We start from the raw sequence: 26,580 nt of genomic DNA on the forward strand, positions 1-26,580 counted from the left end.
GAGGTGCAATCCAGGAGGTTTCTCTCCTCGTTGCGTTGCTGATCGACGTGTTCGGTGTCTGTTCCATTTTCTCTGACCCAAGCTGGTTGACTTCTGCTCCCTGGTGGGCGCCCCGAGCCTCCCAGCTTCTGTTGGCCTCACTTCCCCTGGGGGCCCCAGAGCGCACCCCGATGCTTCATCCCATCTCATGCTGCAGGACCAGCTTTATCAGTCACCCCACCTTCTCTTCCCAGTCCTGGTTTCTTCTTAAAAATTCCAGCAGGAATCACATATGTGTGGTAGAAATAAAACGTTTAGAGCTTTGGAACGCGTCTGTGGAGATAATTTGCTGTGTACTAGGGATTTCAGCAAGGGGACCCTGGCAGTCTAAAGGCAGGGTTTGCCATGAAACCTCATGTATGTGGGACTCCAGAAGCTGTTCTGGGTGGGGGCCTGCAGCCAGGCCAGCTTCTGACCCAGTTTCTTCCTTTTGTTCCAAAAAGCAGTTTTAGAAAAAGAACTGGTCAACAGTCCAGTGTGTTTTGGTGTCCTGGGTGGCACCTGCTTGTTGGTGCGGAGCCGAGAAGCTGACCTTTGGGGTCGGTAGGCTGATTACTGCTTGTGTTACCCTTCTGGGATAAGGGAGAGTTACCTCAAGTCACAAGACTTTAATTGGAGCGAGGGTCTTGCAAATTGTATCAGTTCGGAAGCATTCGGGTCTCCTGAAGCATCATGAATTAATACAAAATTTGGAATCGGGCAGGGGATGACTGGTGTTGAAAAGGCAGTTGGTTACCCAGTGTTCCCCAGAGGAGGGGGCACGTGGGCCGTGCAGGGCCACCAGGGGAAGCACCAGGGTCCGTCAGGAGGCGGAGGGAGGAAAATGTGGATCCAGAGCCTTTATGTGGCGTCCACGGGAAGTGAAGGAGGAAGCAGGGTAATCAGGCTTAGGATTGGCTGGTTTCATTCATTTCCTCAGGGTCTGGGGCGTAAGGGCTGTCTCTAGTTGTTTGTGCCTGGCTCCGGGGTGATTAGGGCAGGCGAACAGTGCCTGGAATGTGAGATCTTGGTACAGGAGGTGGTTGGGGTGTGGGCTCTGGATTGGCTGGTTACATTTGAGAGGCAGACTCCTGAGTGAGTTGTATACTGTCCCCTGGAACTGGCTAATCCTGGGAGGGGCAGACCTTCTGGGATCAGCAAGGCCTTCGATGACAAACAAAGACTCAGAATTCAGAAAAAAAAGACATAATTGATACACTGATTAATCGTGACTTCAGCAAAAAAGGCACTAGCTGCCTCACCTAACAAGATGTCTGAAGTAGTTGGTCCCAAGATTTATTCATCACCTTTTGTTCAGAATTTTTGCAACGCTCAGTCCTCTCTTTATAGTCATAATGTGGCTGCTGCAGCTCCAGGCATCACATCTTCACATAGCCACATCAAAGGCAAGAAGTGTGAATGTGGTGAGAGGATGAACTATCCTTGCATGCTCTTTTTGTTTTTACCAGGCAGGGAAAAAAGTCTTGTCCAGATTTTTTTTAATGTCTCCTTAGCTGCAAAAGGAGGTTGAGGTGAATGTGTGTCAGAGAGAAATGGGTTTGCCATGACTGGCCAGGATTCACCTGCTAGGACAGTTTCTTTTACCACCTAATGCGTTTGCTCCCTCCTTCCCTCGGTCGCCTCCCCCTATTTCATTTTCATCATAGCACGTGTCATTCTCTAAACTCATCATGTGCATCGTTTGCCCCGTGTCTGTTCCTCATCATTGTTTTGTGAGCTTCCTGGGAGCAGAGATCTTGTCTCTCCATTGTGGCTACACTCTTCATGCTGCAGTAGGGCCTGCCACATGTAGGCAGTGCTAAAAACAGATGGGTCACTCTGGGATGGCCCATGAGTATTTTAGGCACAGACTGCCCAAAACACCAGGCCAGTCTGAATCTTCCCCGTTCTTCACAGAAGCAGTCTAGCATGATGGTGCTGAGGTTCAGTGCTGGGATCTGACTCTCCAAGGGTAAATCCCAGCTCTCCGGCTTTTAATTTTGCCTGACCTTGGACAAGGCATTTACCTCCGCATGCCTTGGTTTCTTCATTTGGAAAATGGTAATAAGAACGATGAATTCTTACCTAGGGGTTTGTTTGAGAGTTCAGCGAGGTAACGCATGCAAACTACACAGTGCTTGACATGTGCGCACAGTAAAGGAGTGCATCCTGCTGCTGAGGGTCTGTCCCCCTCGCCCCCACCGCCCCGCCAGCCCAAAACCGCCGCGGAGAACCGCTGAGCCGGGAGCAGCAAGTCCGCCTGGATTAGAGGATGGCAGACGGCAGTTCTCAGAGATGGAGGGCGTGGAGTGTGTGTGTGTGTGTGTATTTGGGAAACAGAGTGGATATTAGAATAAAAATGTTGTCTCTGAGTCATCCTACAAACTCTGCTGCCGATGCCTCAGATAATTTTAGAACAGTCATCTCAGACGAGTCAGATCGACTACTTCCAAACCCTGGAACGTTCTGTCTTCCCTTCCCTGAGCTCCTCAGGGTCTGTCGGCCCTCCAGAACCAGGGGAGGGTGTATTCCAGGAGCTCCTCAGGGACCTGGAAAACCAGGGGTCAGGGCGGAGCTCTCTCTCCCTGGGCGCTGACAGCCCCTGGGTGTCAGGTGACTCTCTCAGCCCCGGTCCTTGTCAGCGAAAGAAACACATCGCGGCAGCTTTTCTGGGCCTGTGGGCAGTTTAATGCTTCAGAGACAGTACCCTCCCGCGTGGAGTCGGGGTGAGCGGAGTTCGGGAAGGGAGCAAACAGCATCTCGGCTACAGCTGGGCGTTCGCTTCAGTAAGATCAGCAACCGGCCCACGTCTCGTGAGCCCTGAGCTATCCTCGCGTCTCAGAGAATTTCTTTGGAAATAGACGTAATTGGTAGTGTCATGGGTTGCAGTCCAGCATCTTACGTGTTTCCCGCCTTTGACTGTCACTGCCCCTGTGTGGACATGAAGGTGTGTCACCTTAAGGTCCATTTCTTCCTTCCCCTTGTCTCCCGGTGGCTTCCTTCAAATTTCTGAATTCTTAAAGCATCTGCGTGAGTCAAAACGCATCCCTAGTGGAGGGGTCACCCGGTTAACGCCTGTGCCCCTGGGCACCCGGGCACAGACATTGCCCTCAGTGTCCCTCCCGGAGTGAGTTCTTGTTTCGGAGCCACAGGGACAGGGCCTGGCTTGCGACAGTTACACTGTCAGTGCAGGACTTGCTTCAGTAAACGTCATCTTCATTCAGTGGTCTTCGTAGCCTTTAGAAGAAAGGACGAGGCAGCTCTGTATGTCTTGGTAGGAAATGGCACGAACCGTATCTCTGCGTGGAGGAAGGCAGAGAGCAGAGTGTGGTGGTTCGTGTGCTGACAGTTGTGAGGGAAAACATATCCATTAAGAACCCACACACACATAATTGGACCTTCCTGGAATATTTACAGAAAGATACACAGAAAGCTGGTCACTGTCATGGTTTCTGGTGAGGGGAACCGGGTGGCTGGGGGTTAAGGATGGGAGGAGACTTTTTGCTGTAAACCCTCCAGCACCTTCTGTATTTTGTGCCATATGCATATATTTGCTTCCCATTGGAAACAGAGAATGATTATTCTCTATGTTACAATCTTAAAATTAACAGGCAACTGAAACAGGAATAGCTGTCTCATGTTTCTCTCATTTCTCAATTAACCTACTCTCTTGTCCACCTTAAAGTGTCTCAAAATCATCAGTGAGTGTTAAGTGACTAGAAATGACTGGAAAACAAAGTACCCCCACCCCAGCTCAGAAGCAGGGCTCCTCCAGGCAGACCACTTCAAGCTGGTTTTTTCGGCGTGAATGTTGGAGCACAGACGCCTGGCTGCCCGTCAGCACCTCCCTCCAGACTGCTGGCTCATGTCCTCAGTGCCGCTCTTGGTCTGTCCATCTTGACCTTCAGTCTGTTAGGTCTGACAGGACTGATTAGACTAATTTTGTCCTGCATTTGGAAGAACTCCACTTACGGGTAGATATATTTCTCCAAAAGAAGTTGCCCGTAGTCCGCTCTGGGCAATCTCCTCTCTCGCCTTGCTTCCTGGTCAAATTCTCAAGGACTCAGAAAGGCTTCAGTCCTGCCCTGGAGGCAGGAGGGTCGTGGGATCCTGAGTGCTCGGCGTAGACCGAAGTGGTCCTCCCGTGTGAGCCGACCAACTCCGTGGCTGACGTTCTGGGAGGAGCATCTTCACTGGCTGGTTACTGAGATATTTTAGGAACTTGCACATTGAAGAGTTCTGTTAAACCAAAACCTTGGCACTCTTGATGTTTTGGGGCCAGGTAATTGTTTATTTCGGGGCACTGTCCTATGTATTGTACGCTGTGTAGCAGCCCCCTGACCTCCCCCCACCAGACGCCGGTGACCTTCCCCACATTGTGACAATCATGTATGTCTCTAGACACTGTCACACGTCCCAGGGGGACAAAAATTACTCCTGGTTAAGAACTCTAATACCTTAATCTGTGCTTTCTCTCTGAGCATAGCAAATACCTGCTTAACTCTTTCTGTCTTTTCTTCTTCAACCATTTTAGACAGTGTTCTAACGTGTACTTTAGGTAACTTTTTTTTTTTTTTTAAAGGTGAGGATGGAGGTAGTTGCTCTCCTAAGATACGGCTCCTGTGCCTTTAATTAAGTCTTTGGAAACTTGGACCTAATAGCTTTGTAGGACAGCTAGAAAGTGGTGTTGAAATTGGATACATTTAATACTTAGTTGCCTGGTCTAGTTTTTTACCAAGAAGAGTGTCCTAGTTCATGTGAAATGATGGGGAAATAAAATTATCCCTCGAGTGCAGGCATCTGACGGCTGTGAAGTGGACGTGTCTCAGAGCAGGGAGGGGGGTCTAGTTTAGACCCGTCGAGGGCCTTACCCAGCAGGTGTCCTGGGCTCCTTCCACCTGGCCTTGCCCCAGGGGCCCCAGGGCCTTCCATACTACTCTGGGGTTACCGCCGTGGTCTTCCCTAGAGACACCCAGAGCCTGAGGTCTCCTGGGGATGTTCAGACTAGAGCTGTAAACATCCATCTCCAGCTTGGTCCCTCTCTCAGGCCATCCAGTTGCCTCTCTCTCAGGACTGAGTTACTTTATTGCTTTTGCTGGCGGGGGGGGGGGGGGGGTAATTAGGTTTCTTTATGTATTTTTTTAATTAGTTTTTTACTTTATCTTTTGGTGGAGGTACTGGGGATTGAACCCAGGACCCTGTGCATGCTAAGCACATGCTCTATCGCTGAGCTAAACCCTCCCCTGGGACAGAGTCATTATAATCTGATCATGCTGCTCTTAAACAAGCCCTCCGGTGGTCCCCCAGCGCCTGCCCCTGCCGGAAGAGGCCCTGCACAGCCTCGCCTCCACCATCTCCCGCCCTTCCCCTCACTCGCTGTGGGTGGTAAGCCGGTTACAGCCACAGCTGTCTGGGTCACAAGGCAGGAGGCTCTGCTCTGGGCTGGGAGGAGTTCAGTCGCCCCCTGTTTGAAGACCTGTATGCGAGGCAGTGTGGACCGGAAGACTGGAGCATGGCTAGCTGTCCCTATCTTGTTGTTTCCAGTGTGTGCTGGACGGATTCGGCTCAGAGAGGAGAGAGCTTGTCGACACTTAGGAGGGAAAATGGATCGTGCTGCAGTCCTGGGGGCAGCCTGCTTCTGTCTTCTGGCCCCTCTCCCTCCCTCCCTCCCTCCCCACGTAACATGAAACTTACCATTTTAACTATTTTAAAGTGTACAATTCGGTGACATTTAGCACACTGACAGTGCTGTGCAACGACCACCACTGTCTAGTTCCAGAACATTTCCGTCACCCGAGAAAGAACCCCCCACTCGTTAAGCGGTCTTTCCCCTCACCCCCTGCCCCCAGCCCTTGGCAGCCACGAACCTGCTTTCTGTGTCTCTGGATTTGTTCACCCTGGATATTGTTTATAAATAGAATCATACGATATATGCCCATCTGTGCTTGGCTTACTTCACTTAGCCTGCTGCTTTCAGGGTTCACCCATGCTGTCGCGGGGGTCAGGACATCATTCTGTTTTGATGGCTGCATAATGTTCCATTGTGTGGCTAGACCACAGTTTGCTCACTCATCCACTGACGGACATTTGAGCTATTTCCGCCTTTTGGCTATTGTGAATTGTGCTGCTGTTCACATCACACACGTGTTTCTGTTTGACCATCTGTTTTAAATTATTCTGAGTGCCCACCCAAGAGTGGAATTGCTGGGCCATATAGTAATTTTGTTTAACTTACTGAAATACTGACAAACTTTTCCATGATGCTGCAGCATTTTACATTTATACCTGCAAAGCATGAAAATTCAGGCTTCTCCACGTGCTCACCAATACTTATTTTCCGTATTTGTAAAATATATTGCTGATTTTATTACAGTGGGTGTGAGGTGGTCTCTCGCTGCAGCTTTGGTTTGGGTTTCCCTGATGAAGCACCTTTTCTTGGGCTTATTGGCCGTTGCACATCTCCTTTGCAGTATGACTTTATTTGAATGCTTGCTTTTCTTGCACTGTAATTCTTTGTGAACGTTTCTCTCTCTTTCTTGACCATAAGTTGCCTTGTTTATAAGATGGAGCTAATACGCTTCTCAGGAGAGAGATTGATTTTTAGATATTAAATAATTGCTCAAATCTTTGTTAATATAATTTTGAAATCTTTTTTTCCTTGCCCCTGTCCCAGTTTATTTTAAAATGCAGCATGCATCCCTTAGGGTTGTTTTTCAAATTGGCAAATTTAATTGTTTTAATTTTCTGAATTTTGACATCTGAGTCAAACTTTGTGTCTTATGAATTTTTAGGTTTTATACATCTTTTAAAGTCAATTTGTTTCTTAGCTAATATGACATCTAGGCAAGTAATTGACTTTTTGCTATTTGTAGAGTCAGTGGGTGACTGTTAAAGTAGTTTTCATGACCACATTTTTTTTTCCTTTTCAGAAAAAGTTGCCTTTGACAACACTGGCTCAGTGTTTGATGGAAGGGTCAGCTATCCTGGGAGATGACACACTTCTTGGGTAAGGTGATACCATGCATGGGTTTGTGCCGAGTCTAGGTAAGTCCCCTTCCGTAAAGAGGGGACTAGAACACCTCAGGGAAGCAGTGAGGACACCTGCAGTCTGGCTGGTACTGGATGGGGAAGAAGGAAAGGTTGCCAGTGAGAACTTGAGCCCCCAGGTCCCGGAGTCCTATTGTCTGTGAGGAGGCGGCTCCCAGAGGGAGAAATGTACATGGACCTGCTGAGGGACAGTTGAAATCCCTCGGGCTCCAGCAGAAGCGGCTAAGAAGTCTCTCAGTGTCACATGTCAGAACTTACGGGGTTCCCAGAGGAACAACCCTTGCTGATTTTTGAGCTCCCAATAAAAACAAATTAAAAATAGAACCATCCTGAGAGGGAACCAGCAGGCAGAGTCAGTGGGAGAATCAGACCCTGAGAACGAAAAATAATAGGACAACATGAAAGGAAACAGAGAATAACTATAAAGAAAATGAAATTTAAAGATTTAATAAAGACAAAAAGTTCTTCATAAAAGAATCAAACAATATTAGGGGGAATAAAGAAGAGGCACAGTTGAAGAGAAACCAAATAGAGCTTTTAAAAATTCAGATTGTATTTATTATCATTTAAAAAGTTAATTGAGAGACACTGGAAGTGGTACACAAATGTGGAAATTGGTGAACGTGAAAACAGACCTGGAGTCGCCACTGGAGAGAACAGAACACAGTAGAAGAGGTGCGGGTGTCGGCAGCATGAGGTGGAGATCCGGACGGCGGGACGCGGCGCGGGGATGCGGTGTTGCGCGCGGTAGCCGCTCCTGAAGAAGGATGTAGGGGAGGGTTGTGGGTGAATTTGCCTTTTCTAGATTTGAGGAAAAGTGTGAGTCTTAAGATTTAAGTCCTGATTGAGACCAGCAAAAAGAAACCTGGACACATTGCCATAAAATTACACATTATTAACAAGAAGGAGAAAATTTAAAGTCGACCAGAGAAAATGATAATTACTTATAAAAGAGCGGTTAGACTGAAAACAGACGATTTGTGAGCCAAAATGAATGCCAGGAGATAATACTGGAGGAATATCTTCAAGTGGTGAGGGAAAATATCAGATATCTGGTTTCAGTGATAAGCTGAAGTGGGGGGAGTACCTTTTAATAGCCTATGATGGAAAAGAATGTGAAAATGAACATGTATGTGTATAACTGAATCACTCTGCTGTACACCAGAAACTAACACAACATTGTAAACCTAAGCTAATAGGATAGCATAAAAGGAAATAGAAACTATACTTCAATTAAAAAAAGAAGTAGGGAGGGTACATAGCTCAATGGTAGAGCACGTGCTTAGCATGCACAGGGTCCTGGGTTCAATCCCCAGTACCTCCACTAAAAATAAACCAAATACCTCTCCACCCTAAAAAGAACAAAAAAAGGAATATAAAAATATTTTCAGGCAAAGATTTAGAGAAATTGCTACTTGCATGTTCACACTGAAAAACTCGGTAAGGTTACGTGAAATAGGTTATGTCCAGAAGAAAAGAATGAAATGCAGTAGCAAGATAGCATTAAAAAAAATAATAATAATGAAGGTGGTGTAGGGGGTGAAAATAATTCTTTTTCCCCCTCTTCCCATCTTAGGTTCTGTGCCAGGGCCCTGCAAATTAAATTGACCATAGACAGATTAACAAGCATACACATTTAATTCACGTGCAGCGCAAACCCATGGGAGTGCTCAGTGATGAGTAACTTGAAGGGGTGGCTGGAACTTGGGCTGAAGAACAATAATTTTTAGAGAAGTGACACAACAGAGCAAAAGATGTGTGTTTCCAAGGCAACACAGTGTGGGGAGGCAAATACACAGAGGAACTAATGGAAGATAAGGGTGAGTTGGTAAGGTCTGCAGAGCCCTCTGGTGCTGTCTCCAGGCTGATCAGGGTCTCGAGCTGTTCCTAGTGATTACTGTCCATCTTCCCTGGTGGAGAGGGAGGGGACACCTTCACAAACTGATGTCTTGCTTTTAGGCAAATAGTGGGAAGGCAGAGAGCTTTGTTGGTATCTGCTTCTTCTCAGTTGCCTTCAACTCAAAATAATCTTATGCCAAGAGGTGTGTTCTGCTACCCTTCAGTGTAAAGAAATATAATTAAACATTGAATTAAGAAATAGCAATATGATAATCATTAATTTGGGGGGGAGGTTAAAGCATCGTGAAACTAAAATACTAGAAAATAATAATACAAAGCTTTGGAAAGGGCATGAGTGTTTCAAGCTCTTGTATGAAAGGAGGAAAAAGAAATCACATTTAAAGTTAAAGTGAAGTGTGCGTGTTAGAACAGTAAGAGTAACCAAGAAGAGAATAGAAATAGAATATGTAACTTCAAAGTTAGTGAAGGGATGGAAGGGGAAATGGAAAGGAAGAAAACCCAGAGAAGGGACTAAAAGAGAATAAAGTAAGCAAAGAAAAGTGTAATAAATAGAAAACAGGAAGTGAAGGTGACCGTAATTGCCGCATGTGTGTCTGTAGCCGTGCACGAGGAAATGGAATACATTCCGGTGTCTGTAGTACAGAGACTCTCGGGTGGAGAAACGTGGAATCCCGCTGTACGTTCTTTGTAAGAGATGTGCTTGAAACGTAGTGATGGAGTGAGGTGGAGAGTGAAGGATGGAGGACACAGACTGAACGCACATCTAATTTTGTTCCCTCCCAAACCCACTACAGTCAAGGGATTTTTTTTTTTTTTCTCTTAAAAGACAGAAACCCACAAGGCAGGAAAAACGGGAAAAGACGAGAGCAGGAACCTTACGTGCGCTGTAAAGTGCATGACTGGGAACTGACTTAGCGAGTCCCGGAAGGCTGACTCCCAGGCCAGAAGCAGGATTTGCAGAGAGCTGAGACGCTTCGACCGTGAAATGCTGACCAGGCTGGGGAACTGGCTGCACCAGGGATCTCAGGATTGGGGGGTGTTCGGGGATGGGGTGGCGATTAAAATCATGAACATGGGTGGGAAGCTACTCAGGTGCCATTTGGAAAACTCAGACCCAGCCCTTATCTGCGCCCCGGAGACACGGTCATCCCTGTGCCCCAATCCCCAGCAGAAGCCTGGAGCTGTATCCTCAGGAGAGGGTGAAACAGCGTTTCTCGACTGGGGCACTGGCCACAGTGGGGTGTAGGGGTACCAGTCATTAAGGTATTGCATCTTCAGAAGATAAGAGAAAATCATGCATTCATAATAATAAAAAAAAAGGATGTTAATTAAGAAATACAGGGAAGAAATATTCAGAGATCAAAAGCGAACTCACAGAAATGAAAAACACAGCATTCTCAGTAGCAGAAGGGGAAGAAGTCATCCCAAAAAGAGAGTGAAAGACACGGACACAGGAAATAGGAAAGTTGGAAAATTAGAGGACCACCCCAGGGAGTGTTAGGGCTGAATAACAGGGGTTCTGAGAAAACGAGAGAGGAAGAAATCATGGTCACAGTTGAAATGATGATCCAGAAGTGCTCCCCAGGCTGAAGGCTGTGAGTTTCTATGTGGAAAGGGCCCCTTGAGCTCCTAAAGCAGCAGGAGAAATTAAACCTGTGCCAGGCTCAGCACTCGTGAGTGATGTGACGGATAAAAGCTTCTACACCTTCTAGAGAAGAAATGGTCACATCTGAGGGATCAGAAGTCTGAGTTCTCGCAGCCTTACCAAGAGCGATAAAGGAAGCTGAAAGGTGATGGAACAGTGCCTCCAAAGCCCTGGAGGAAGGTGAACAGTAGGAAATAACTTCCCGTCCAGCCTCCCGTCAACACAAGGGTGCAGGGGAACACTGGGCACCCAGGGGGTCAAAAAATCGCCTCCCCCACACCCTGTTTCTTAGAAAGCTCAGTGTGATGGGCCACATAATGAGGCAGTGACCAAGACAGGTGGGAATAGGGGTTTAGGAAACAAACAGGGTATCCAACCCAGGACGGAGAGAGAGAATCAGGAAGCGGAGACAGGAGGTTGCGGGGAGGCAGCCGTGCCCCGGGGGAGAAGGCAGCGTCAGTCCAGAGGGACACGGGTCGGGGGGAGGCTGAGTGGAGTCGGCTCTCAGCCTCGTGTGGAAACAGCTCACTTGAGAAGAGAACACGAATGCAGCAAGTCCGTGAGTGGATGGCGTGGACATCAGCTACTTCCTTCGCCCTGTCTCGTGGACGTTTGCCTGGCCGGGAGGTGACGGCGTAATGACACAGGCCCTCTCTCACCCTGTAGGTGCTCAGGACAGTTTTTTTCTCCCTTCTGTTGCAGGAAGATGCTGAAGCTCTGTGGCGAGACGGAGGACAAGCTGGCTCAGGAGCTGATCCATTTTGAATTGCAAGTCGAGAGAGATGTGATCGAGCCCCTGTTTCTGCTGGCCGAGGTCAGGAGCGGGAGCGAGCCTGGGCCCTTGGGCCCTCCTCCTCTGGCCGAATTGTAGTTTCTACCCCTCACCCTACCCTGTGGCTCCATTTTTCACCGGGGATTGTTACCGCTGACCACATGGACAGGACTCCCCAGCGTGGGAGCCCTTGGAGCTGTGTGCACCCCTCCTTTGCCCACCTACGCTCTCCTCTGCTGGCCTTTCTGTGGGTGAAGGTGCAAAACTGTCAGTGTCACCGCTTCCCCCCGGGGTCTCTGCCACCATCACCACCCCTGCCCTCCACGCGTCTCAGATCTTCGTGAAACCAGCTCGTGCTGGGGACCCGTGTCCAGGAGACTCTGGGAGGCCCTCTCCCAGCTTCTGTTTATATAGGGCCCTTGGTACTTTAAAGGACTCCAAAGAAAACTGTTTTCTTAAAAAGAAGCCTTAATGTGACAGCTCTGGTAGCTTCAACCAGTGAAATTTTTTCAAGTAAGAAGGAAAATCCTTGGGGGTCTCTATCTACCCTGAACCCGGGCCGCCTCCCAGTCAGTCCCCTGTAACTTGGGCAGACCCACGGGGCGCGGCCCCTAGGGCCGCCTGCGCTGACAGAGGTGCTCCGCCCACCTGGGACTCTTGAGCTCTTGAAATGTGCCCAGTGCAGCTGAGGAACTAAACTTTTAAATTCTGTTGAGTTTTGGTTCATTTGAATTCACAGCGGCATTGTCGCAGGTGGCCGAAGGCGGCGGTAGGGGACAGCCCTGCCCTAGACCCTGTCTGGCTGCCTTTCTGGACTGCCCCCAGCCCCTCTGTGTGCCCTGGGGCAATTTCTGGGATAGACGAGTGGGTGATTAGTTACTGAAGGGCTTAGAAGGATTCAGGGAGAACATTCTAGGTATGCTGCTTTGATACGGACCAGCTCTCGGATGCCAGCCTGGCACAGGTCTTCCCCCAGCCTGGAACGTCCCCTAGAGACCCTTGCTCCTTAGAGACGAGCTCTGGGGTCTCAGCCCAAGCCCTCGGGCAGGTCCGGCCCAGGGCTGAGACGTGCGCGCACCCCAGGCCCTGCCCCTGGGCTCTGTGACACATCCATCTTCTGTCGGAAGTCAGTGCGCTCAGTGCCCAAAGCATCCCCGCCTGGGAGAGTGTCCACAGAGCGCTTCCTACAGCAGGGCAACTCCCTCACATTTTCTCCTTTTAAGTTCTCACGTCCTGCCCCACTTTTGCTGGAATCTGGAACCAAAATCCTACACTGGAATGTTCACTAAAGCCATTTTTAGGACTCAGAGCATCCACGTACAACCACTGTGGAAGAACTTCCTATTGCTGAGAGATGCCATGACGATGTGTATTCATTCTTTAGGGGGAAAAGAAAAAACCTCTTTCTGTAAGAATATGCCCTAATTGCATTCCCCTCAGCACCTCAGGTCTCCTGAGGCCAGTTCCCCATCCTGCTGTCCGTGTTGAACTAGGTCTGCATGTTCGCTCTGCCTGCCTTCTCCCCACCTTGGGCCCTCACGCAGCTGAGCCAGGTGACCGAGTCCCTGCTTTTGCCGGCCGGGTGAGAGTGAGGATAAGGCAGGCAGGGCCTGGCGGATGTCCAGCGAGGAAGGACCAGGGTGCAGCTCAGGCAAAGGAACCAAGAATTTCCTCTGAAAATGAGGCTTGGGGGAACTCCAGCAGACTCACTGGGGCGCCATCAGCAGTTCTTTAGGAATCTGTCTTGGGCTTCAATTCAGCTGCGTCTTTTCCCCTGTGCCTGCAGGTGGAAATCCCCAACATCCAGAAGCAGAGGAAGCACCTCGCAAAGCTGGTGCTGGACATGGACGCTTCACGGACAAGGTGCGGGCGGGCGGCTGTTTGCATTTCTGCTGCTTTGAGGGGGCGGTGATCGTATTGGGTGGGTAGAGGTTTGTGTGTGAACGTTTTCATTCATCAGGGTTTCTTACGCCCATTTGTTCCAAGTGCTGAAGGTCAGGAGAGTGGCTGGGGGTACAGGGCCCCGCTCTCAGGGAGGCTGTTTTGGGGGTGAGATGCTAGGCAAGAGAACAAACGCATGAGGCCACTTCAGCAGCTATAAGTCGTATGGATTTTGGAGAGGGGATGTGGAGAAGGGGGCAGCAGGATTAGACAGAGCGAAAGAGAAGGCTTTTTTTGAGGAGGTGACACTTGATCTGAGACATAAGTGGTGAGAAGGAGGCAGCCATGCAAATATCTGGTGCAAAACTGTCCACAAAGGTGGGAACAGCAGGTGCAAAGGCCCTGTGGCGTGAATAAGGTTGACGTATTCAGGATACAGAATGAAGGCCAGTGTGGCGGGGGTGGAAGGAGCAAAGGAGAGAGAGGAGGAGCAGAGAGGCAGGTTGGATGGTGTGTGCGTCTTCTCTGAAATGTCTTACCCTTATTTCCAGTCTTTTTCTTTCCACCAGCCTTCCTTAAAGCTCGTATTCTGCCTTCATCTCCCCCAAATCCTAGAGTGATAGCATTTTTCCCAGAGAATGATGGGGTCATTATCAGGTATCTTAGTGGGAAAAAATGAACTCTCTCCTCTTTAGACGTCAAAGGTCAGGCTCTTCTTAGACAAGAAGCCTTATTTCTTCTCTTAACAGAGCAGGACAGTTGTTGAGTTTACATGTGGTACATCTGGCTGAGAAGACCCTCAAACCTCAAAATTCATGATTAATGTCACTTTTCCCAACAGATTCCCACCTACACAAATGTTTCCAGGTTTCTCTTGATATTTTGCTGTTCAGTTTCCACAAAGGGGCAATTTGGGGTCATTTTATCACCATTTTACAATATAAAACTAGATCCCTTATCCATTACAAGTAAAATTCCTTATAAAGAGAGATGAAAGGTGTATGTTCTAGACTACCAGGGTATTGATTAAAGGACAGAATTTAGGGGAAAAAATTAAGGGGGATAGGGAGAAAAGAAAGAGAAAACTTTGGAAGATGTCTTCGTTTTAATATACATATTAAGGGTAATTTGGGTTTTTGTGGGGTTTTTTTAAGTCTAATCCAGATCTGTAAAACCCTAAAAGTCACCTTTATTTTTTACACTTATATATTGGTTAGTTGTTTTTTTTTTTTTCTTCAGATAGCCTGAGTCAGATGGTGGTGACAACTCCATTCCATAATCTACCATGGGAGTGTGTTCATTATCTGAGATCTAAATTACAGCTGTGGCATTTCATATCTTATTTGACTAAGCCTGGGAGGTATTAATTAAATGTATCATTTGTGTAGGGCAAACCATTATAAAAAAGAATTGCCCAGGGATTTTTTTTTTTTTTTAACTAATCCTTACCTGTTAGCTTAGACTTTTTACATCTTGGGACAGAATATTTCCTTTCTAGTTTGCGCTGAATTCTCACCTTGGATGAGGAGCCTCAGTCAGACATGTGTCCGTCTCTAGAGCTTTAAGCCACCTTGAGGTTCTGAAGTCTTTTTAATTAGTTTTCCCGTGGGTGCACTTTTTAAGTGACAGCGAAACCTTCATTATGCTACTGCTTTTTGCTAATAGCAAAGAGAACTTTAATTTCTCCATTTTTGGTATTACAATGCCCCATCCTCTTATGTTTCTCCTGCACATAACAAAAGAGAACGGAAGAATTATTCAGAGAAAACAGTCATTTGATTCTTGTTTCTCAAAATGAGGGTAACATCACCCTTTATGCCTTTACGTTGGCTGGTCCAAGAACCAGCTGGAGCCCGCAGAGCTGTCTGGTTTGGTCAGAACGCTGCTGGCCTGCGTAGTGTTTAGAGGACACTATTCAATCTGTTGCCACATTTCATTTGATGAGTTCACTTGACAGTTTCCAGCTTGTCCACTGAAACATCTGGCAACGCATGGCCCTCACTCCTGCCTGGAGCTTATCGGCTCCGACCGCCCCAGTGAACCCCCACCAGGTCCCCCTCCCTTCTCTGCGCCCCCTGATTTCCTGAGACCGTAGCCAGGCATCAGCTGCCTTTGTCGTCCTGATGACACGGCTGTTTTTCGTAGAGGTGGGAAATCATTTTCTATCTCCTGTCCCTATTACAGGTATGAAATAAAGGATTGGGCAGACTAGTTTTTAAGATACTGACCCATTTGACTTATTCTTCTTCCTTGCTGGGCCCCATAAGCTGTTGAGTTTACAGACTCAGTGGGAGAGGACCCCACTGCTGTTTCCTATGAAAGCTACTAGCCTCTCAGTGGAATTAGAACCTTCTTTCAGGGCCTGCGTTTGGTAATTCCCTGATAATGACTTTGCAGCCAGAAATATTTGTGCCTCCCCATGAATGTTCCCCAAGGGGCTTCCTTTCCCCAGGGGCCAATATTCTCTGCACAAAGATAAATGTTTCAGAAAATATAAACGAGGTATCTACATGTTGATCTGAGGCTGCTGTGTGCTCACCAGTGGAGACTTTTGCTTTCAGATTGGTTTTAATCTCACCCACTAGGCATCTGTGATTGGCTTTAGCCAAGTAGGTGAATGGCATCCTCAGATGCCCACAGGATAGACAGGGAAGTAAAGGAATGGAAGTAGCCATGCTTCAGAGAAAGTGAAGATCAGGTCATTTGGCATTCAGAAGACAGCAGGGAAGACGCTGGCAAACTGAGGACCACTTGCTGTGTGCTGTGGGGCCGCTGTCCTCAGCCCCCACCTGTCCTGCCGCATGGACACTCGGGCCCTCTTTCCCCTGGCCTAGCACCGGGCACCTCTCCTTCGGAGTGAGGGCGTGTGGTTCCTGGGTGATCCCCGTAACCAGCTGTTTCTCTGCCTCCCGCAGGGTCCCCGGGGTGCTCTCTACCTGTCTCACACCTCTCCCCTTTTTCTCCTGTTTCCTGTCAGGTGGCAGCAGACTTCCAAGTCTTTGGGTTTGTCCAGCAGCTCACAGCCTGCAGGCGCCAAAGCTGATGCCCTCAGGGAAGAGATGGAGGAGGCTGCCAACAGAGTGGAGATTTGCAGGGTACCCCTCTCTTTACTCCTCTCAACCAGGAAAGACAGGGAGGCCCGAATGGGGGTCCCTTTTTGTTCACTGAGGGTCTGTTAAAACCCGAATACTGAGCCTCTGGTTGAATCAGTGCCCCGAGCTTGCTGGCTGGCCTCTCCAAAAAGCCCTGGGAGCTGGGGCCTTGCCAGTGACCTGGACGGGGGACAGCGGCGGGTTACCTGTGAGCTCGGCTTCTGCGTGAAGCTCTGTGAGTCGTCTGCGCCCCGGGTCGTAGGTGCCGGCCGCGCGGAACGGCTGAGAGTCTAGACCGTTGCTGAGCCTCGGCTCACCGTTGGTATTACTTTCTCGTTTGCCTTTTACCATTTCCTGAGTCACTTTATGGATCCTTTGCTTCCTGGGAGACGCAGAGCCCTGACGCTGAAGTGCTAGCCAAGGAGAGGGTCACAGGAAAGAAAAGCTCCCGCTTGTTCAGAGAGGAGGGCGTCGTTCCCCGGCGCGTCCTCTGCCTTCGGGAGTGACAGATGCCCTTCGTCATCCTTGTTCAAACGTCTCTCATCTGCTTTCCCCACAGAGGTTTCGGGGGCTTTGTTAGAAACACGCCATCCGTGGTTCTCTGTGTATCCGTCTGTCTGTATGCGTGCAGATGTGCCGGTTTGGGTTTGGAGCCAAGGCTCTAAGTAGCCTGTTTCTAGAACTCTGCTGGTACCTGTTCTTACTAATGTACAGGTTTACCGGAGAGCAGCCTCTTTGCACGCAGGCGTTGCTGTTCTTGGAGGCTCTGTTGCGTCTTACCTTGTCCTCGGCTTCTGCTTTTACAAGCACCCCGGGCAGGGGACTCTGACCTTGCATTCCAGGGTCAGATTTTCTCTCTGGAATGAGAAACATCGAAAAATCTTGAAGGGATTCATTATCTCTCAGCCTCCAGTACCACGGAGCCAAGCAAAATAAGACCCCTGCTTCAGACCCACGACTCTTCAGGAGCAAGGCTGACTGGTCGTTTGACTCCCGTGTTGGTGGCAAATATCTAGTTGTTTTCTGTTCGTAAAGAACCACTCCTCTCTCGTGCCGATTTCCCTTTTACTCTGTGTCTGCTCTACCCACTTACCGTGGGGGTGTGTCCTTCAGTTGAATCTTGTTTCTTACAAAATTACTTCCGCTCTAGACCCAGGAGCGCGGTGTCAGGAAGCCCTGCTGAGTGAGTATCCAAGTGCATCAGAGTGAAAACTTAACAGCTTCAACCTCCGGTGGCTTCCTGCATTTGCTGTTTTTATCAAAAATATATATTAAATTCCTCTTCAGAGATTTCACAAGTATTACATGTTCATCATATCCAGTGAAAAAATGTGAAAGTGTATTAAGAAAACAATGATTTTTTTTTTCTTTCCTGCCTCTGTTTGCAAAGAAGGTGACCAGTTGACCTTTCTCAGCAATATTTATAAAGATGTGCTGTGAGCAGTGCACTTGGTGACAGGCTGTGTGTCTATGGAAGTTATACGAAGAAGGGCGTCGGTGTTGGGGCTGTTACATAGCCTCCCCCCACTTGTTTGTAACCACACAGACGCGCACGCATACATGGCACTGTCCTAGTGACTGCTTCTGTGTGTGTGCGCGTGTGCGTGCGCTGATAGGACCGGCGCGTTCCTTATACTGATCTGTCACTATTCAGTTACGGCGCATCCTGGACGCCTGTCCAGGTTAGTAGCGACAGACCTAACTTAGTCTCCTTAATAATGTGCATGGTATTCATAGGAGGGGTGTACCTACCGTGACTTATTTAGCTGTTTTCCTAGTGATCTTCAAACTCACGTGTTCGGTTTCTTTGTCTTGTTCTTTGCCATCACAAAAATGATTCGCTCAGCATCGTTACATGTATATTCTTACACGCAGGTAATTTTTGTCCCTGTAGGGTAGGTTCCCAAAAGTGATAGTTTTAGGTGGAAGGCTACGTGTGCTTTTCAGTACGTACTGACAGTTTACTTCTCTAAGAAGGAAGCCGCAGTTCACATTCTCGCCGGTACTACACAGAACTGTACACTTCACCTCATCTTTCCCTGTTGTGTATGTTGCTCCTGTTTTCAGCTTTTGCCAGTCTGGCGAGGGGAAGAAAGCTATTCTTACGTGAGTGTGTTGTTTTTTATGGGTTTTTGTTTGTTTTTTTGGTGGAGGGGCGGGGGGTTGAACCCAGGACCTCGTGCATGCTTAGCACACACTCTGCCACTGAGCTCTACGTCTGCCCTGCCCTTCTTCTTGTGCTGTTGTGACTTTAACTTCCCAGGATATCAGTGGTCCTGAGTGTATCCGTGTGTACTTGTTGGACATCCTTCATATATTTATAGGCATTCTCAGTTTGTCAAATTGTCTATTTGTATTAGTGATTGGACCAGGATTGGAAATTCAACACTTACCTAAGAGAGTTAGATGCCAATTCCGTGTGATGTTGTGTCTGGCACCCAACCCGTGCTCAGCGAATGTTCGTTCACATTTCCTTTTCTTCACTTTCGGAAGCAGGACCTGCCGCAGCATTGACTAATCTGTGCTTGACGCTCTCCAGAGAGCAGATTTCCCCTGTGACTCGGTGTCTTGGTTCTGTTGCCTCATGTGCAAGAACTCTTTAAGGATGTTTGCCTGTCAAGGATCCCGGAAAAGGAAACAGATGACCCCTCCTACCCTTGCTCACTGAGAGCAGCTTAATCACCAGCCGGTGGGGCTGCTGAGGGTGTTGGGGTTGGTGCAGGATGCTCGAGGGCCCCTGAAGCAGCCTCTTCCTGAATCATATCGTTGCCTGCTTTAATTCCTTCAGCGTCTGGGTCAGCTTTCTTGTGCTGTTTTGGTTGCTTCTTTTCCCTTTTTTATTGAAAAGTAGTTGACATACAATATCATGTTAGTTTCAGGCATGCTACGTAATGATTTGACATTTGCATACGTTATGAAATGATCACCCCAAATTTAGTGACCATCCCTCCCCACACAAAGTTACTACGGTGTTACTGACCGTCTGCTTTATGCTGTATGTTACACCCCCAGGGCTTATTTATTATCTGACTGGAGGTTGGTACCTCTTAATCCCCCCCACCAATTTCGCCCACCTACCTATCCCCTTCCTTTCTGGCAACCATGGTTTGTTCTCTGTATCTATGACTCTGTTTTTGTTTTAATTCCACATAAGAGATCATGTGGTATTTGTTTTCCTCTTTCTGACCTACTTCACTTAGCATAATACCCTCTGGGTCCATCCATGTTGTTACAAGTAGCAAGATTTCATTCTTTTTATGGCTGAGTAGTATTCCTTTGCGTATATAAACCACATCTTCTTTATGCATTCGTCTAGCGTTGGACACTTGGGTTGCTTCCACATCTTGGCTATTGTAAATAGTGCTGCAAAGAACACTGGGAGGCTGTTTTTATATTTACCTCAACCCCAAACATTATAGACTCTTCTCTCCTCAACTAAGCATCTCGTCTGAAGATCTACCTTAAAGCTACCAAACTGGGAGCAATGTGAGAGATCACGTGATTTGTGCAAAGTCAACATGCTCAAAGGTGGGGTTAGGGACACAGTCTACAGCCACTCAAAGTGCTCTTTTCTCGTACCTTGCTGGGGTGTTTCTGCGAAACTGGAATCTGTCCTCAAGGGGGGGAAACGCTTTCCAGATTCAGATGTAGCGTTCAGCCGTTGCCCCCAGTCCCGTGAAGAGCTGAGTGGTGAAGGGCTGTTCACACTGTGAGATTCATATGTGATGCTGGGGGAGGCCAGGTTGTTTGGAAGAGCTTCAAATCAGCCATCCTTCCCCTGCCCACCTGTGTTACCCAGCTTCTCCCGGCTTGGTGTGTTTCCGTCTCTCCCATGTGCTGGTGATGAGCCAGTCAGTACTGAGAGTGAAGGAGAGCAAAGCCTTAGAATCATCAAAGGGAAGAGGTAGCAGAATGAGGAGAGCAGAAGCAGCTTGTACCTGGCGGGGCTGCTGCAGACGGCGCGCCCGCCGCAGAGACGGAGGGAAGGAATTTGCACACGACTCCCCCACACCTGCTTTCCCAGCTCTGCTCATGGTCCACGTGTTAAAAGCCCTGAGACGATGCTGGCATAGATCCTCCTTACACTCATTCATCCTCTAGAGCCGTGGTTGGGAAGCGTGGGCATGTCCATGGGCAACGTTTGTGATCTGTCGAGCATTCTGGAAAATGAGATGAAACCATGGTACAGGCTGTTTATTCTGTGATGTCTAGACTCCTGCGTTAGCTGCTCTCTACCTTGCTGTGTTTTACCCCCGCAGGACCAGCTCTCGGCTGACATGTACAGTTTTGTGGCCAAAGAAATCGACTATGCAAACTACTTTCAAACGGTAAGGGTCCAGGGAGGTGGGGCTGCTTGCAGTCTGTCTGCAGCTGTCTGGGTGTGGACAGGAAGGAACGGGCCTGGAACCGAGCACCTCTCTGTTGGGCACATCCCCAAAGTGGGCGGGGCTTTGGCTGTTCCACCTGTGAATATCCACCTGTGAATAATTCCTGCCTTCTGTTTCTCCTTGTAAGGATTTCTCCAGAACCCTCAGAATAAAATTCAGCCTCATGTGCAAAGATGATTGCAACTCAGTGATCTCTGGCAGTGGTTCTCAACCAGGGGGCATTCTGTCCCCTCTTCCAGGAGACGTTTGGCTGTGTCTGGAGACATTTTTGACTGTCATCACTGTGGGGAGATGCTTCAGGCCTCTGGGGGATGGCGGTCAAGTTTGCTGCTAAATATCCTACAGCGCACAGGACGCCTCCCACAACAGAGGGTCATCCAGCCCAAAATGTCAGTAGGGCCAAGGCTGAGGAACCTTAGCCTGTGATCAGTAAGGAGCTTGGGACCAAGAAGATAACCCTAGCCCAGCATGTTATTTGCTTTAAATCTAGATTTTTGCCCAAGACAATGACAAGTAGGTGAACGAGGACTGAAGTAGCCTGTCTGCCTGTCTCTCAGCTTAGAGAGTAGATTTAGAGAGCAGAAAAACAGGACCTGAGTCATCCATACTGGAATGATCTGGTCCAATAATTAGGACCCGGGCTGTTTACCAGGGAAAATACCAAGTGGGGGGGTGGGGGAGGAGCCCGTGCGAGAAAAAATACAAATTAAAAATCCAGTTAGGTTCACCTGCTTTTAAAGTTGGGGCTAAATTCAAATCTAAAAACTCTTCTTGATGGTCAAGGCAGTGACAGGATGATAAGGAAGGGTGGTGAAGGGAGGAAAGAGGAGGAGGAACCCTGAGAAGTTTGGCTGCTCGGAGAAGCGGGCGCAGAGCCGGGGCTGCCGGCACTCTGCCTGCATGTGCACCAGAGGCCGAGAAGCCCAGGGTTCCTTCCGCCCCGAGGAAGAGCTGATGTGCGTTCCTTCCAACTTAGAAAGTTTATTTTAAAAAAGTAGTATTTTTTTTCAGGTATATTCCACTGGTTCTATTTGTGAAGATAATACTCACTTTTAGAGTTTCTGAAACGGGTGATGTCATTGGCATCCGTACGAGGCTGCCTCGCCGCCGCTTGGGTACCATGTGTTTCAGCACCCTGGGTTTCAGAATTCCCTTTTAGTTTTGCTCGGGGGTCATCGTACCTGCTCACCTCACCAGACGTCTCAGCAGAGTGACCCCCTCCTTCTTCCCTCACGTGTGCCCAGTTTGGTGTGTTTTGTTATGGGAGGGGTTAGAGATCCAGGAAACAAATGAAGTTACTGTCGTTCACTAGTTCTCCTCTGCTCTTACCAGCATTTCAGCAGCCGTTTTTAGTAGTGGGGTGGTCAAAACTGAACATCTGGAAGGAGTTTGTTCTTGGGACTGCATCACTCCAGCCAAAGCAGTTTTGCCTCCCAAGGTCCTTGAAAAGGATTGTGGGTCAAGTCACATGTTTTCCGACCAGTTACATCTTGAGATCATCTTGCAGAAATCAAGATACAGATGCTCATGGCATCAGCTCTATCTCATAGGCAAATGGTTTTTTTTCCTTCACTTTTCAGTTTTGTTAGGTAGAACTGTTACAGTTTGACTGCACATATGCAATGTATTGCATGTAAATACATATACACAGTATACTGCACATATTTTTTTTAATTGACATACATGTACTGTTCATCGTTTGTAAGAACAGTTCAGACCTTTAGCTTTGTAACAGGTGGTTTTCTGAATGTGTTCTCCACTGCGAGTCTTTTATCGCTGCGTCTCTCTCCGGCCCCTTTTGCTGTGAGAACTGCGGGCTGGGTGCTCGCCCGGTGGGTGGCAGGGCAGGCAGGCTCAGCTCTGGGGTGCCCCCCCTCCCTCCCTGATCCTCCTGCTGCCCAAACTTCCGCGGTGGTCACTTCTCGGCTGCCGAGGTTGTGGGGGGACCCCGATGGCCCGGCAGCCCTGCTCGCCAGCCCTGGCCGAGGGTCACACTCGTCCTTGTGTTCCCTCAGCTCATAGAAGTGCAGGCCGAGTACCACAGGAAGTCGCTGACCCTCCTGCAGGCTGTGCTGCCACTGATCAAAGCACAGCAGGGTGAGTGTCCACCTGGCTTGGGGCGGGCAGCGGGGAGCCTGCTTCCCAGGGGAGTCCCGTGCCCCGTGCCTTGTCCGCCTTCCGCTGGACCAGGGTCACATTTAGATGAGCTGCTGGACCTTCTGCAGCTGGTGCCTTGAGCCAGTGGCGGCAAAGCACGTGCACACACGCCGCCCCGTGGGGGATGAGTCGGGTGTGCGTGGAGGTGCGTGTGTGACGTGAAGCCCCGCAGCTCCGCCTGCAGCGGGCTGGCCGTCCCCCACAACCTGCTCCTCCCTGTCGTCCCCCAGAACCACAAGGATGGAGACTCCACTGGCCTTCCATGTCTTTGGGTGATTTAAGAGAGTCAGCGTGACCAGGGGGAGAGAGATCCCGCAGGAGTGAGCCCCGCTGACCCCTCTCTCGCTCTGCCCCGCAGAGGCCTGGGTGGAGAAGCCCTCCTTCGGGAAGCCCCTGGAGGAGCACCTGATGATCAGTGGCCGGGAGATCGCCTTCCCCATCGAGGCCTGTGTGACGATGCTCCTGGAATGTGGGATGCAGGAGGAGGTAGGTCTGGGCGCAGCCAAGCGCAGCCTCGAGCAGGTCTCGTCACCCATGCGATGTAGCCTGCAGGCCTCCTCCTCTGTTACCGTCCCCGCCCAGCCCCACAAATCCAGACGGTGAGGACACGGAACAGCCCCCTGTCTCCCAGAGCTCGGACCAGTCCCGCTCCCTCCCGTGAGCCTTCATGCTGCAGGGAGAGCGGAGGACTGGGACACGGGTACCGCTGGCCCTGAGGACCTCACAGCCCCACTCCGGCCGTGCTTTCTGCGTATTTAACACGATCGCGGCACTCCTCTCCTCCTCTTCCTTCCTTGATTTAAAAAATACGCCTTTTAACCTTTCTGATCATAACTTTTCTATTGAGATCCTGAAAATATGATTGAGGCAGACATTAGAAAGTCTTGAGGGCCGCATGTGAAAAATGTCTATGAGAAATTGGCGGCTTGTTTTTACTGCTGTGCAAACTGTTTCCTGGGAGACAGACTTCCTCTTTGGGTTCCTACAGAGGCAATGTGAAAGGGGAGGGTATAGCTCAGTGGTTGAGCACATGCCTAGCATGCACGAGGTCCTGGGTTCAATCCCCAGTACCTGCATTAAAAAAAAAAAAGTGAAGAGGCTCTACCTTCCTGTGATCTGATCAGCCAGTCGGTATTTATTAAGGCCTTTATTACTGAGCAAAGTACAAAAGAGTGAGATGGGGACTTAGGAACTTATCGGGGAGGGAGGTGAGCCTGGCATATGTCAGATAAACCTGATTCAAACCAGTCTCCCAGCAGGTCGAGTCTCACTAGGTCGTGGGGGACGTGGTTGGAGGGGTGCAGCAGAGGAGGAAGACGGTGAACCTTCACCTGTCTGTCGGCCACCCCCCATCAGCCAGGCCTGTTTTAGATGCAGAAGGAATGGGAATAAATGCTTTTTTCGAACCATGTTTTAAGTGCCAGGCCTTTTCATGTATACTATCAATTAAAAGAAAAGAGGGTCTTTCCAGTCCCTGAGGGACAGTTTCGTGGAGGGAGGTGAACTGGGCCGTTTCTTTCCCTGTCACTTGTTTGTAATCGTGCAAACGCTGAAAGACGTAAAGGTAACGAGCCTCCTCTCCGGCTTGTGGTCCGTCTGTGCCACCTCTGCCTCCACGGCCCCCCCAACCCTGCCTCCGATATTTTGAAGCCAATCCCAGAGATTCTGTCACTTCACCTGGACTGCTTCCGTGTGTGTCTCTGAAAGATAATGTTTCTAAATGTAACTACAGTGTTATTATACAAAAAAGTGAAAACAGCGTCTTGCGTCTGCAGATGTCTGATCGGCAGGAGCAGATCTTGGAGAACAGATTCTCCGGCTTCTCCCGTCTTGTGTCTTCACTCTTTCCAGGCCCTTTCTGGGGGTCCGCCTCTCCCCAGACCTCACTCTTACCTGCGTTTTCCCTGCTTTGCGTCCTGTCTTCTTTAATAATATATAAACTCAGGTTGCTCCAAGTCTAGAAAAGTATCTTTCAACCCAACCAAGGCCTCACCCTGCCCCTCGCTCTGTGTTTGTGTTTTTTGCTCCCCGCTGTCTTAGCATGACTCTCATTAGCGGCTTCTGCCTCCTCACCGCCGTTCCTCCTCCTGTTGCTTCGGTCCCTCCTGCCCGACCCCTCACCGGGCTGAAGCTGCCCTCTGTGGTCCCTGGGGACCCCCACCGCCAACTCCCACGGCTGAGTCCAGCCTCCTCGGCTGTCGCTGCCAGTGGAGTTACTAACAAAGTCTTCCTTGCCTCCTGACACACACAGACACACGCACAAACACGCACACACACACATAGCCATGAGCGCACGCACGCACGTGCACACACACACACACACACACACGCCTTGTAGACGTGCCTGCATGCATCCACTCCTAGACCTCCACGTCTGTCCAAGTCTTGTCAGATTCTTCTCTGAAATCCTTTTTTATTGAAGTATAATTGCTCTGCAATATTATATATTACAGGTGTGCAGTATTGCGATTCACAATTTTTAAAGGTTATAGTCCATTTGTAGTTTTTTATAAAATACTGGCTCTTTCCCCATGATGTGCAGTTCCTCCTTGTAGCTTATTTTATACCTAGTAGTTGGCACTTCTTACTCCCCAGCCCCATCTCCTCTCCCCGCCGGGAGCCGCTGGTTTGCTCTGTGAGTCCGCTTCTTTTCGTTACCTTCACTAGTTTGTTGTATTTGTTAGATTTCACATACAAGTGATACCATGTGGTATTTGTTTTCCTCTGTCTGACTTACTTCACTTATTATAATGCTCTCCAAGTCCACCTGTGTTGCTACAAATGGTGAAAATTCATTCTTTTTTGTGGCTGAGTAGTATTCCATTGTATACAGATACCACATCTTTATCCATCTGTCAATGGACACTTAGGTTGCTTCCATATCTTGGCTGTTGTAAATAACGCTGCTGTGAACACTGGGGTGCATGTATCTTTCCGAATTAGTGTTTTTGTTTTTCCACAATGTATCTTAAATACAAGAGGACAGGAAGTCGAAGTGTCCAGGGTTCATTATCTGACAAATACATACTGAGCCGGAAGGACGAGCCACCCCTTCAGGGCGCAGGGGGCGCAGTGGCAGGCTAGGCCCGGCCCTGCCGTCCGGTTGCTCGCGTCTGAAGGAGGAGACGTGCAGAAACCAGCAGCTGCGGCACCGACACAGGGCGATGGGGAGGGCGCAGCTGGAGGCCTCGGAGGACAGGGCTGGGCAGACGGTTGGTTGGTCAGGTTTGCTTCTGCGCCTCTGAGCTGCAGGCCGTCGTCCAGGGACCCTCTGCTCTGTCGCAGGGCCTCTTCCGAGTGGCCCCGTCGGCCTCCAAGCTGAAGAAGCTGAAAGCTGCCCTGGACTGCTGCGTGGTGGATGTGCAGGAGTACTCGGCCGACCCCCATGCCATCGCAGGTGCGCCCATGGCCCTTGTGCTGGTGGGGGGCTCCCGGGGAAGGGGCGAGCGTGGAGGGTGTGCGGCCATATGTCAGGGACACTTAAGAGGGGGCCCCTCTCCAAGCTCCAGATGTGTCCACTCGGGGCCCCTTTTTCGACCTGGTCACTCTGGCCCTGGAAGGACAAAGGGTTGATGTTGGGAGATACATTGTGGGGGGAGGGCAGGGCGATTGCCAGCCCTGGTCCCACCACCACGCCAGAGCTCCCGATCCACGCATGGGAGCCGCCGATTGGCCTTGTCACGTGGTTTGGAGAACCGTCCCCACAGGGGACGCTGGCTG

At 49.4% G+C, this 26,580-nt stretch overlaps 1 protein-coding gene across 4 annotated transcripts in view; it reads left to right on the forward strand.

Annotated features, from left to right (window-relative positions):
- Positions 1-26,580, forward strand: part of ARHGAP44 (Rho GTPase activating protein 44) — a 102,482-nt gene that overhangs the window by 53,544 nt on the left and 22,358 nt on the right. For all 4 annotated transcript variants that reach the window (XM_031467587.2, XM_031467588.2, XM_064495275.1 and 1 more), the window contains 8 exons: positions 6,948-7,024; positions 11,273-11,384; positions 13,129-13,205; positions 16,201-16,318; positions 20,575-20,643; positions 22,719-22,800; positions 23,219-23,346; positions 26,146-26,257. In XM_031467587.2, coding sequence (XP_031323447.2) covers positions 6,948-7,024; positions 11,273-11,384; positions 13,129-13,205; positions 16,201-16,318; positions 20,575-20,643; positions 22,719-22,800; positions 23,219-23,346; positions 26,146-26,257 — 775 coding nt within the window. The remainder of the gene's footprint in view (positions 1-6,947; positions 7,025-11,272; positions 11,385-13,128; positions 13,206-16,200; positions 16,319-20,574; positions 20,644-22,718; positions 22,801-23,218; positions 23,347-26,145; positions 26,258-26,580) is intronic.

Source organism: Camelus dromedarius, chromosome 16, assembly GCF_036321535.1.
Source record: "Camelus dromedarius isolate mCamDro1 chromosome 16, mCamDro1.pat, whole genome shotgun sequence".
In the NCBI taxonomy this organism is placed as follows: Eukaryota; Metazoa; Chordata; class Mammalia; order Artiodactyla; family Camelidae; genus Camelus; species Camelus dromedarius.